The sequence below is a fragment of the Bos javanicus genome, chromosome 15 (assembly GCF_032452875.1).
Source record: "Bos javanicus breed banteng chromosome 15, ARS-OSU_banteng_1.0, whole genome shotgun sequence".
NCBI classification, from domain to species: Eukaryota; Metazoa; Chordata; class Mammalia; order Artiodactyla; family Bovidae; genus Bos; species Bos javanicus.
In genome coordinates, this window is record NC_083882.1 from 81,838,261 (window position 1) to 81,850,781 (window position 12,521).

The 12,521-nt window shown below is 45.9% G+C and overlaps 1 protein-coding gene and 1 pseudogene across 1 annotated transcript; both read left to right on the plus strand.

Moving 5' to 3' along the window:
* The first annotated feature begins 569 nt into the window (after positions 1–569).
* Positions 570–1,741, plus strand: LOC133261123 (olfactory receptor 9Q1-like; annotated as a pseudogene).
* Positions 1,742–9,591: 7,850 nt separating this feature from the next.
* LOC133261508 (olfactory receptor 9Q2-like) lies at positions 9,592–11,794 on the plus strand. The gene has a single exon (XM_061439981.1). The coding sequence runs from the start codon at positions 10,698–10,700 to the stop codon at positions 11,640–11,642; it is 945 nt and encodes a 314-aa protein (XP_061295965.1). The 5' UTR covers positions 9,592–10,697; the 3' UTR covers positions 11,643–11,794.
* The last annotated feature ends 727 nt before the right edge of the window (positions 11,795–12,521 follow it).

Here is a 12,521-nt window from a genome sequence, read left to right on the forward strand (position 1 = left end):
AGGCAAGAAATGAAGAGGGTGTCAAATCAGGGAGGAGCTATGGTCATAGAGGAAAACGAAGGAAGATAGATATTTCGGTGGGAGGCAGGAGCCCAGGTATTAACCCCTGTTGGAGAGAGACGGAAATCCTGGTTGAGTGGTTATCTGTGTGCAGGGGTTTACACAGCTAGTAGGGAATAAAGCACTGCTTTTCTGAAAATGTTCACCCAGTACTGGTTTTCCTGACATACAAGATGACTCCATGTCACAGAACTGCCTCGGATGTCAGAGTTCAGACCAGTTCTCTCTGAAGCGCCCGCGTAGCACCTGGATTTTGTCCACAAGACATGCTCGACATGGTAAACCAGAAAGAGATTGAAATCCCATGTACGGCTGCATAACTTGCTACTCATCCTCACCCTCTCAGGTACCCCTGGCTTCATGGCAGAGAAGAACCTCACTTTTGTGACGGAACTCCTCCTCGCCGCGCTCACCGACTGCCTGCACGGGCCCTGCCCCTCTTCCTCCTGTGCCTGTTTGTCTGTCTGGTCACCCTGTCGGGGACTGTGGGCCTGATCATCCCGACCCGCATGGCTCCCCGGCTCCAGACCCCCATGAACCCCTTCGGAGTCACCTCTCGCTCCCGGACGTCTGCTGCTCGTCGGTCACTGCGCCGCAGACGATGGCCGCTCCCCAGCGCGCCGCGCCGCCCAGCTCTTCCTCTTCAGCTTCCTGGGCTCCGCGGACCGCTGCCGCCCGGCCGTCACGCCCTGCGAGCGCCGCGTGGCCGTGCGCCGCCCCCGCTCGACGTCGCCGCCGTGACGCGGAAGGCCCGCGTGCGTTTCGTGAGGGGAGCGCACGCGGCGGGCGCCCTCAGCGCCTGGGTGAGGACCGCGTCGGCCTTCCCGCTCTGCTTTTGTGGGCCCAACGAGATCGCCTTCGTTTTCTGTGAGCGCCCACCTCTCTTAGAGATGACCTGTGGGGACAGCTGTACCCAGGAAGGGGTAATGACTGTGTTTGCCGTGTTCGTCATCCCTGCCTGCATGGCGGCGATCCTGGTTCCTGCCTGCTTACCATCATGGCCGTGAGGATTCCCTCTGCAGGAGGCCGCGCCAAGACCTTCTCCACGTGCACCTCCCACCTCACTGTGGTGTCGCTCTTCTTTGGGACCCTCATCTTCATGTATCTGGGAGATCACTCTGGCCGGATCACAGCGGTGATCCCCATGTTGAACCCTCTTACCTACATCCTGAGGAACAAGGAAGTGCTGGAGGCTCTAAGGAAAATTCTCAACAGAGCCAGGGTGTCCTAACCATCCAAATTGGAAATTCCTGAGCATCGTTTTCTTTGCAGTGCCAACATTCTGGGAACTCATTATTTATAGCATGCTCGATGTTTAGATGAGTGTGTCATGGTGTAAGGCATAAAAAAGAACTTGTAGTTCCAGGGAAAGAAAAGAAGGAAAGGAAGCGGCAGCTTAGGAAGAGATTGGAGTAAGAGCTCTAACTCCCATGACAGTGACAAAAAAATATCTGAAATTAAATCCTGTGTAATCTGTTCATTTATCCATCCATCAGTCCATCCATTAATCCACCTTATTCTTTTGATGCATTTCAAAGTGAGTGAGAGACATCAGTATTAATGCTCTTCTATCCTATATAGGCAAGAATGATGTCATCAATTAGGATTCAATATTTAGATTATGTTTATTTAAAAATGTTTTAAAATTGAACTATAGTTGGTTTAAAATATTGTGTTAGCATCAGTTGTACAGCATAGTGATTCAGTATTTTTGTAGATTTTACTCCAATACAGTTTATTACAAGATATGGCTATAATTCCCTGTACTCTACAGTACAGCCTCACTGCTTATCTGTTTTACACCTAGTAGTTTGAATCTGATCATCCCATACTCCTGATTTGTCCCTCCCGCTCCGCCCTCCCCTTTGGTAGCCATAGTTTGTTCTGTTTTACCTATACATTCATTTGTATTACTTTGTAGATTCCACATATAAGTGATATCACATAGTATTCGTCTTTCTCTGTCTGACTTACTAAGCATAATAGTTCCATTTATGTTGCTGCAAATGCATTATTTCTTTTTTCATGGCTGAGTAAAATTCATACATATCCATAGAGAGCACATCCTTTTTTTTTTGGATGTGCTGTGCAGCTTGTGGGATCCTAGTTCCCCAAGCAGGGATTGAACCCAGGCGCCCTGCAGTGGAAGCACCGAGTCCTAACCACTGTCCAGGACCTTTCCGTAGAACGTATTCTTAACTCAGTCATCTGTTGATGGGCACTTGTGTCGCTTCCCTGTCTTGGCTGTTATAAATGGTGCTGCTATGAACACTGGGGTGCCTGTGTCTTTCTGAATTAGAATTTTCAGTTTTTCTGGATATATACCCAGGAATGGAATTCCTGGATCATATGGTAGTTCCATTTTTAGTTTTAAGGAGACTATATAATAGTGTTCTCCGTAATGGCTACACCAATTTACATTCCAATCAGTAGTGTACGTCCTACCCAATGTTTGTTATTTGTAGACTTTTTTAGGATAGCCATTCTAACAGATGTGAGGTGATAGCCCATTGTTGAAATAAACTCAAAATGGTTTAAAGACTAAATATAAGAATGGAACCATAAAACTCCAAGAAGAGAACATAGGCAGAACACTGACATAAAGCATAGCAGTATTTTCTTGGCTCAGTCTCCTAAAGCAAAAGAAATAAAAGCAAAAATAAACAAAGGGGACCAACTAAACTTAACAACGTTGGCACAGCAAAGTATACCATTGACAGAAATGAAAAGATAACCTAAGGAATGGGGAAAATAACTGCAATAACATGATGGATAAGGGATTAATATCCAAAATATACAAACAGCTCAAATAACTCCATATCAGAAAAACAAACAACCCAATGAAAAAGGGCAGAACTGAATAGGCATTTTTTCAAAGAAGATATACAAATGAGTATGCGAAAAGATGCACAATTTCACTAATTATTCAAGAAATGCACATTATGTTCTTTGTTTTGTTTTTGTATCTTGGCTTTTTTTGTTTTTGGCTGCATTGTACAGCATGCTGGATCTTAGTTCCCCAATCAGGGATCAAACCCACACACCCTGTAGAGGAAGCATGGAATCTCAACCACTGGACCACCAAGGAAGTCCCAGATTATGTTTATTCTTAATAATTAAATTCAGGTAGTGACCTGATAGTCCAGTTAATAGAGCTGACCCTGCTCTTAGTACTCTTCAGACTCCTGTCGTCGTCTCCCAGATGCTCACATCAGTCTGTGCTCCCACTAACATGTTGGTCAATTACTGTCACCACTGGAACTATGACTTGTTCTTTCTTCTTCTCCCCCTGTTACAGCTCCCATTCCTCACATCACTTGCCTGAGAATCCACTTGGTGATTTCTTCCATTTCCACTGCCCGTAATGGTATCTTCAGAATCTGTATCATAGATGTTGACGCTCTATGTTCTTAAAGCTTTTGACCTCGGGGAGGCAGAGCATTGCTGTGTCCCATGACACACAAGGAAATCCTTGTCTGCACTGGCCCCTGAGCTCTGCAAAAGCTCCACCTGTATACAAAACTTTGCAGAGTCTGTTGGGTCTTGCTCTTCACTTGTCTGACTATAGGTACCTTAGTCAATTCCAATGCACTAGGAAGGAACAGGCCTCACTTACTTATTAGTCTACATTTTTCCTTTGATCCCCATTCTTGGAATTCAAACTCCTTTTTATCCTGTTCTTGGCTTCCAGACCCTGATAAGTTGGCTGTTCTGAGATATTAGTCTGACATCTTCTTAGTCTGCCGGCTTTCTGAATAAAGTCGTATTTCTTGCCTCAACACCTCATCTGTAGACTTACTGGCATATCATGAGGTGAACTGAGAGAGTCTGGACTTGGCAATAGGACTCCTCCCATCACCCTTCTCAGTTGTCTCCTGACAAATGATTTCCTCCAAGGAGACTTCATATTACAAGCCAGGTCCTTCGAGAACCATCAAAGAAGGGACTTGGTATTATGGTCTCTCTAGTGACTTGAGGAGACGATCCCACCATCCTTTGCCCCAGACTTGAAAGAGAAGTCCTGGGGACCACACTGTTTAGTAGAAGAGATTGGAGAAGAAAAGCCACCGCTCTTCTGGGGACAGTACAAGATAGCAGGTACTACCTACATTGGTTGCAGGAGAGCTGAGCAATATGGCATGATTTTCAAGGTGCCAAGATGTGGTTGGATTCACTCTTAAATCCCCTGTCTTAGCTTCTGATTCCTTTGCTTGAAATTAGCCTGCTTAGCTGTGAGAAATGGACTATTTCTTGCCACCTCAGTAAACAAATGATGTCACAGTCTCCCAGTGATTGCAGCCTTCCAGTGTGAGGCCGTGAGCCCTGAGGAAAGGAAGCCCTGAGGAAGGAAAAGAATACCTTCCACTAGCAGCTGTCAGACTGCTGTCACTCCCTATGGTGAGCCCCGAGGAAGCTCAGCATGTGGAAATACAGGATACTGGCCCCAGATAGCTGAGGTGCACATCAAAGGAATGATTTCTTTGAGCCCAGACTCTTGCATCTTTCCATACATAGAGAAGCGCTAAAGTCCTTAGCTTGGGCTATCTGGTTTTCTTTAATTTATGATAATCTTTTGATGTTCTGGCTACCTACCCTTTGTTGCAAAACTTCTATGTAACCTGGTTCCCCACCTTGCCTCCTAGGAGCAGTTCTTTCAGGCTTATATGAGTTGCTGTCTCCTGGGCCTGAAGTCTTAAAATTCCCACTGAATAAAACATAACTCATCTTTTAGGTTGTGAATATTTTTTTAAGTTGACAAACTTTTCTGGAGATTGTAGGATATGATAGAAGGAAAGCTGGATGGTGACTGCTGCTAGTCAGCTGTGTGTTCTTCCATAAGAGAGTTCCCAGTCTATACTTCGATTTCTCCTTCTGCAAAATTGGGGAGAGGTTGGAATGAGAGCATTTTGAGTCCCTTTGTCATATGGCATTCTATATATCCAGGCTTTAATTCTGTTAAAGTGTAAATGATTTTTACACTTTAGAGAACCCACATTATGCATTGTCAGCCACTTTCTTCAGAAGAGGACCATCTCAGAGATGTCTCTGAGCATGAATTAGGATGGGAAGTGAGTGCCTGAGAACCAGGTAACTGAGAGATATGGAAATGGGTGCCAAGGCTAAGGAAGATGCAATAGCCTGAGACAAACTTTCTATGCTTTACATTGGCATCTTATAGGGAAGAATAAAAATTCTGGAGTTTTAGAATATGTAAAGTGAGGGCAGAGATACCATGATAAGCTGTTACAGCAAGATGAGTTTTTCCACAGCAAACTTATGGGCGCTAGGCTATCTTCAGTCTTCCTGGTTGGCTTAGTGGTAAAAGATTCTGCCTACCAATGCAGGAGAGGTGAGACAGGGGTTCAATCCCTGGGTCAGGAAGATCCCCTAGAGGAGGACATGGCAACCCACTCCAGTATTCATGCCTGGAAAATCTCATGGACAGAGGAGCCTGGGGGGCTACAGACCACGGGGTCACAAAGAGGCAGACACGACTAAGCGCACATTCATGTAGGCTATCCTCAGCCTCGCTCTAGTGTGAGACCCACCCAAGTATGAATGGGGGAAAATAGTAGAGACGGATCCCAGGGGAAGAGCTTGAAACACGGAGGAGTCAAAATTCACTCTTCTGGGCTAGATCTGTTTCTTTGGCCACTTTTGTTATCGTAATCACATATAATGGCCTGGCTCAGAGAATCCCGTCCCTCTGCCTGACCATTAAGCTAAAGTGCCTTTGTTCAGAACCCTGTCCACCTGGAGATGGTAGGAAGGAAGAAATTAACACATTCCCCTTCCTGAGGCTTGCCATTTTAGGAGATACATGCAAGATTAAATGACCTTTTTCACTTTGTTTTCTCACCTCCCCCTATCTCTGATCCATAAAAGAACCTGGCATCTGGACCCCCAAAAGATGGTTATTTTGAGACATTAGTCTGCCATCTTCACAATCAGCCAGTTTTCTGAATAAGGTTGGATTTCTTGCCTCAACACCTTATCCCTGCGATTCACTGGCCTCTTGTGCAGTGAGCACAGTGGGCTTGGACATGGTAACAAGCTGACGATATGCCCTGCTTTCACCAAAACCGCGGAGGCTCAGCCACTGGACACCTAATAACTGAAGGAAAAGTCTTTCTTAAAGGGCAATGGTTTCCTCTTCCATCGCTCTTGAGACATCCATCTAGAAGGATGCGGCTCTCCTTCTGTTCCCCTCCAAATTCCTTTCCCAGCAGGATTGATTGCTTGAGGGGCAGCCAGTCTGACTGAGACTTAAAGCAGCCAGATCCTGAGCTGAGTCATCAAGAGATGCCTTTTTTGGAATGATTACTGCTCTGCTGATGGCATTTGGTAAACTGCTGAGCTTTTCTAGAGCTGCCCTGCCTAAGGATATCCTTTCCCTAGGAACTCTAGTTCTGCAGGGTGTTAATCTGCTTTCAGTGAAAAAGGTCTGTGGTCAAATACTTTTGGGAAATGGTGGGTTAAAGAATGTTGACAAGGTTTCTTAGTAATTGGACCTTATAGATCCATTAACATGCTGATATGCCATAAGATTTTCCGCTAGGAGAATGAGGTATGCAGTGATTTCCAAACTTATGAGAATGGTAAGCCTATTTTCTTTCCTGGCATGTCTACTAAGACACCTGGATAAACATAAGCCTTTATAAAGTAGGAGAACCCTTTGGCAGTGGTTCTCAAACTTTGCTGCCCAATGTAATTAACTGGGGATTTAAAACATATGGATATCTGGCTCATACACTCAAATATTCTGGATTAATTGTGTAGGGATACAATTGGGGCCTCAGGTTTTAAAGAGTTCCCAGGTGATTGTGTTAGGCAGAGAAGTTGAGAATCATTACCCTAGATCCTCTTGTCTTATGCCATCTTCCAAACAGGCTTAGTCAGTAGAGCACTGACTTGGCTCACATCATTGTTTTGCCACCAAGTAGCTGCATAGCCCTCTCTGTAGCTATGTTTTTAAATTTATATGACAAAAAAAAAAAAAAACAAAAAAAACAAAAACAAAAAACAAAAAAACATAAAACCCACCCTGATGATCTTAGATCTCCTATAAGGAAGGGAAGTACTGATGGGGCTTCAGAAAAACCATGCTCTTCAAGAATATGCCTTTGCTATTTTACTTTATGGTACACAGCACGGGCTTCCCAGTTGGCTCAAGTGGTAAAAAATCTGCCCGTCAATGCAGGAGATTCAGGAGACATGGGTTTGATCCCTGGGGTGGGAAGATCCTTGGAGGAGGAAATGTCAACCCACTCCAGTATTCTTGCCTGGAAAATGGACAGAGGAGCCTGGTGGGTTATAGTCTTTAGGGTTGAAAAGAGTCCAACATGACTGATCATGCCCACGTACACACACAGAACACAGCGGATCTAGCAGGACTAGAGCTCCTGAGAATGCTTCCCAAGGCACCATCTGTAGATCTAATTTTTGAAGATTAATTTATCAGAACCCCCTGCAGTGTCTGTTAGCAATGTAGGTGCCTGTGCCCTCTGGCGTAGACACTGCATCAGAATTTATGGATGTGGAACAATAGTATTCATGTGTTAAATCAATTCCCTGCGTAATTCTTATGCCCGCTGAGTTTGAGAAGCAGTGCCCTGAAGCAGAGGCAGGGCACCATTAAGAGTGTGCTCAGTTTGCCTGGGGGAAGTCTGCTCAGGACCCGCTCACATCTGCCTTTGCAATTATCATCTTGACCCTTCCACTCTGAAGATTCTTTCTGTCAAATGGTGAACTATCAGAGTCACCAATTACAGCACGTCTTGGCCATGGGGGTGGGGGGGAAGCATGTGCTTACAAAACAGCCTCCTTTGGGGATCAGGTCCTCAGGTGGGTAAGAATCCGCCTGCAATGCAGGAGACCTGGGTTCAATCCCTGGGTCGGGAAGACCCCCTGGAGAAGGGAAAGGCAACCCACTCCAGTCTTCTGGCCTGGAGAATCCCATGGATGACAGGAACCTGGAGGGCTACCATCCATGGGGTCGCAAAGAGCCGGACATGACTGAGCGACTGAGCACAAGCACGTATTTGGTTAGGGTGTCACTGTGCAGAATGCCCCAGTTGAAGTTCTCAACTGAGATACAGAAAACCTTCAAAGAAATATATTTTTTTTGGTGCAAGGTAGAAATGAGACAAGGCATCAGCTCCATCAGACCCTGGTGGCAAGATGTAGGATGGGGCTTTGGGAGTTTGAAATTAAAGAGAAAACTTCAAATTATTAGTCATTTTGGTGGGAAGATAAATTGTCTTTCCCTGGAGACTTCCCCCGGGGACCAATTATGGCATGATGCTAGGGCGGCAAGTACAAAAAGCACCGCCAGAAAGGTCTAGCACGGGATCAGAAGCTCAGGGAGAGAGGCCAATCCCCAGGCCCCGATATCCTGGGCCAAGTCTGAAAAAATCCTGGTGACTCTAACATCAGGGATGCATTGTTTTGTCAAGGGTGAGAGGAATTCCATGAAGTTAGAATAAGACAGTGGTTCTGGAAGCAACCCCCCATGAACCAAGTTGCTGGGACTATGGACTCACGCTGCATTTTTGTCTATTTAAAGAGGACAAAGACAAAATAATTGAAGTCTAGAGAAGAAAAGTGACTTGCCCTGGGTCATACATCTAATGTGAGTGAGCTAGAACCCAGGTCTCCTCTAGATCAGCCGGTCATTGACAGAGGAAACACTAAACAAAGAAAGAAGACGCTAGTGAAGTGGAAATCAGGTAAGGATGGTTCATGCCTCTGCTCGTGCTTCAAAATCTAATTTCCAGTCCTTGTTATTATGTCTAATGGGTCAGCTTAGTTTTGACTTGGCTGCTGGTACATCAGGTAAGCAAACATGACTGAAATCCTCCTTTACAGCCCTATTCTAGAACTCTATTAAGAGCCCTCAAATCCATTAATCCAGATTCCTCTGGCAGTGCTTGGGCAACACCAGGCTGCAGAAATAGTTCTTCTTTCAAATTTGGATGCTGTTTATTATTATCAAGGGCTTCCCTGGTGGCTCAGCTGGTAAAGAATCCGCCTGCAACATGGGAGACCTGGGTTTGACCTCTGGGTTGGGAAGATCCCCTGTAGAAGCGAAAGGCTACCCACTCCAGTATTCCGGCCTGGAGAATTCTGTGGACTGCATAGTCCATGGGGTTGCAAGGAGTCAGAGACGCCTGAGCGACTTTCACTCACTTGTTATCACTGCTGCTTTTATTAGGGACTGTGAGAACAACCAACGGTGCTTATGGAGCTTTGCGAGGTGCTAAAAGGAGCTTATGTCTGCTCTTTGGAGTCAAAGGTTAATGCAAGTACTTGCAAAAATCAAAGAAAACAAACAGAAAACCCTGGATAAGCCAGCGAACTCTAACTAGGATAACAGCTATTTGTTAAAGATGCATGTTGTCAGGCTGAAAATAGAAATATTCCTATAAGCACAGCTCACTGCTGATTGCTAATGGATTTTTTGTTGTTATTTATGCTTTTTTTTGTTCATAGAATATAAATTGCCCTTCCTTAAAATGTTCATTTAAAAATTTAAATAGCCACCATATATATGTACAGCACTTCTGCATCTATTTTAATCTTTGCATTAGTATTATCTCATAAGCAGGGCGGATATAATGATCCCCTTTTGGCAGGAGAGGAAATTGAGGTTCAGAGAGGTTAAGTGCCTTGTGGAAGATCAAACAGGTAATTGGGGACAGAGTTGCACATACAAAAGCTGACTTGTAGGGGTGGGGAAGGAGAGGAAGGGATGAATTGAGAGAGTAGCACTGAAACATGTACATTATCATATATAGTAAAGTAGATAGCTAGTGGGAAGTCGCTGTGTAACACAGAGAGCTTAATCAGGTGCTCTGTGACAACCTAGAGGGGTGGATGGGGTGAGGGGTGGAAGGGAGGTTCTAGAGGGAGGGAACAAATGCTTACTTAAGGCTGATTCACCTTGCTGTATGGCAGAAACCAACACAACATTGTAAAGCAATTATCCTCCAATTAAAAATAAATAAAAGCTGACTTGTAGAGGGGATATTTGTATACATACAGCTGATTCATTTTGCTGTACAGCAGAAACTAACAACATTGTAAAGCGACTATACTCCAATCAAAATTAATTAAAAAAAAGAGCGGACGTAAGTTAGAGAATCACTTGGTCTTCATTCTTAGTATAAGGGAAGCAGCCATTACTTTTTAAAATTTAAGTTAAAAAATTGTTTTTTACAATGTTGTGTTGATTTCTCCTCCTTAAAAATCTAGGAACAGATCTACCATGTGACCCAGCAATCCCACTCCTGGGCATATTCCCTGAGAAAACAAAACAGAAATATGCTGCCAGTATTCATGGCAGCACTTTACAAGAGCTAGGCATGCGAACAACCTAGATGTCCATGGACCGATGAAAGGACAGAGAGTTGTGGTGCATATTACAGTGGAAGCATTCATGACTTTTTATCCTATATGGTTGCGAGCTCTGTATTTGTTCATTTCCACATTAAGCTGCCAAGTTTGCTGATGTCCAGAGCTTTACCTATCAGACACTCAGCTTAAATCTCTTCCTTGAAAATGGCTTGAACGTCTCTTCAGGGATCCCCTTATGGGGCGCTGGGGTCTCCGCCTTCACAGGCAAACCGCTGAGTTGGATGCCTGGCAGGAATTCCACGGTAGTGACGGAATTCCTCTTGACGGTGTTCGCTGACCACCCCCACTGGGGGCTTCCGCTCTTCGCGGTCTTTCTGGGTTTCTACCTGCTCACTCTGCTGGGGAACTGTGGAATGATCCTCCTGATCCGCCAGGATCGCCGGCTGCACACCCCCATGTACTTCTTCCTCGGCCACCTCGCCCTCGTGGACATCTGCTACTCGTCCACCGTCGTCCCCCAGGTGCTGGGGGTCCTGCTGGAACGCGGCGTCGTCCTCTCCAGGGCGCGCTGCACCGCCCAGTTCTTCCTCTTCACCTTCTTCGCGTCCATGGACTGCTACCTCCTGGCGATCATGGCCTACGACCGCTGCGTGGCCGTGTGCCGCCCCCTGCTCTACGTCACCATCGTGACTGAGAAGGCCCGCTGGGTTTTGGTCGCGGGGGCGTACGCGGCAGGCTTCTCCAGCGCCTTGATTCGAACGGTCACTGCCTTCACGCTCTCCTTTTGCGGGAACAACCAGATCGACTTTATTTTCTGTGACCTCCCCCCTCTGTTAAAGCTCTCCTGTGGGAACAGCTACACCCAGGAGGTGGTGATCATTGTGTTTGCCGTTTTGGTTATGCCCGCTTGTATCCTGATCATCTTGGTTTCCTACGCGTTCATCGTCCTGGCCATTGTGCAGATGCGCTCTTCCGGGGGCCGCGCCAAGACCTTCTCCACCTGCGCCTCCCACCTCGCTGCTGTGGCTCTCTTCTTTGGGACCCTCATCTTCATGTACCTGCGGGACAACTCGGGCCAGTCCTCGGAGGCGGACAGGGTGGTGTCGGTGCTCTACACGGTGGTGAGCCCGATGCTGAACCCTCTCATTTACAGCCTGCGGAACAAGGAGGTCAAGGAGGCGGTCCTGAAATCCCTGAGCCGACCGAAGGTTTCTGGAAGGTCCTAGATGGACCTTCATCAGATATGTCACTCCTTAGTTGCTCCACCTTTTCTTTCCTCAAGTGTCACCTACTTGGGAAGATTTTCCCAGATAACCTTATTAAAATTGCACCTAACATTCCATCTCCATTTTCTGATTTACTGTGTCATGTAATACTCGTCAGGGCTTTCCGGGTGGGTCAGTGGTAAAAAATGTCTGCCTGTGATGTTGTAAGAGGTGCAGGAGATGCTGGCTCAGTCCCGCGGTCAGGAAGATCCCCTGAAGGAGGGCAGGGTGTTGTCCCACTCCAGTATGTGTGCCTGGAGAGCCCCATGGACAGAGGGGCCTGGTGGGCTACAGTCCATAGCTCCAAAAGAGTTGAGAAGAATAGGACACGACTGAAGTGGCCAAGTACACACGCACAGAATACTTGTCAGGATCTGATGCTCTGTGTTATGCATATTTGATATTGTCTGGTCCTCACGACTAGAAAGGAAGCCACGTGAGAGGAAGCACTTCTATCTGTGAGATTCATTTCTGTATGCCCCCGGGGCTTAGCAAAGCACCTACCACGAAAAAGGCTCTCAATAAATATTTGTTGAACGTATGAATTAATCCCAGGTTCCAGTGTCGACCTTTAAGTTCCAACTTCTTCTGTTCTGAGTGTTTTTATCTGCCAAGTGGGTTTACCTAAAGTAAAGGACCATAATTTTGAGGAGTCAATGCACGAATGGGTAAGAACCATGCCAATCTTATTCCCTAGCATCCGTTGACTGTAATGCATTGCCCGGCACAGCTGATGAATGAAACGAATTAAACCCTATCTACCGACACAGCTATGTTTTGATCCAAAGGGATTTCCAAACCCCATCATTTATGTTTTCACTGTTTCCCCTCTTATTGTTT

Coding starts and splice junctions, on each gene's coding strand:
- LOC133261508 (XM_061439981.1), top strand. CDS start 10,698: ATGCCTGGCAGGAATTCCACGGTAGTGACGGAATTCCTCTTGACGGTG.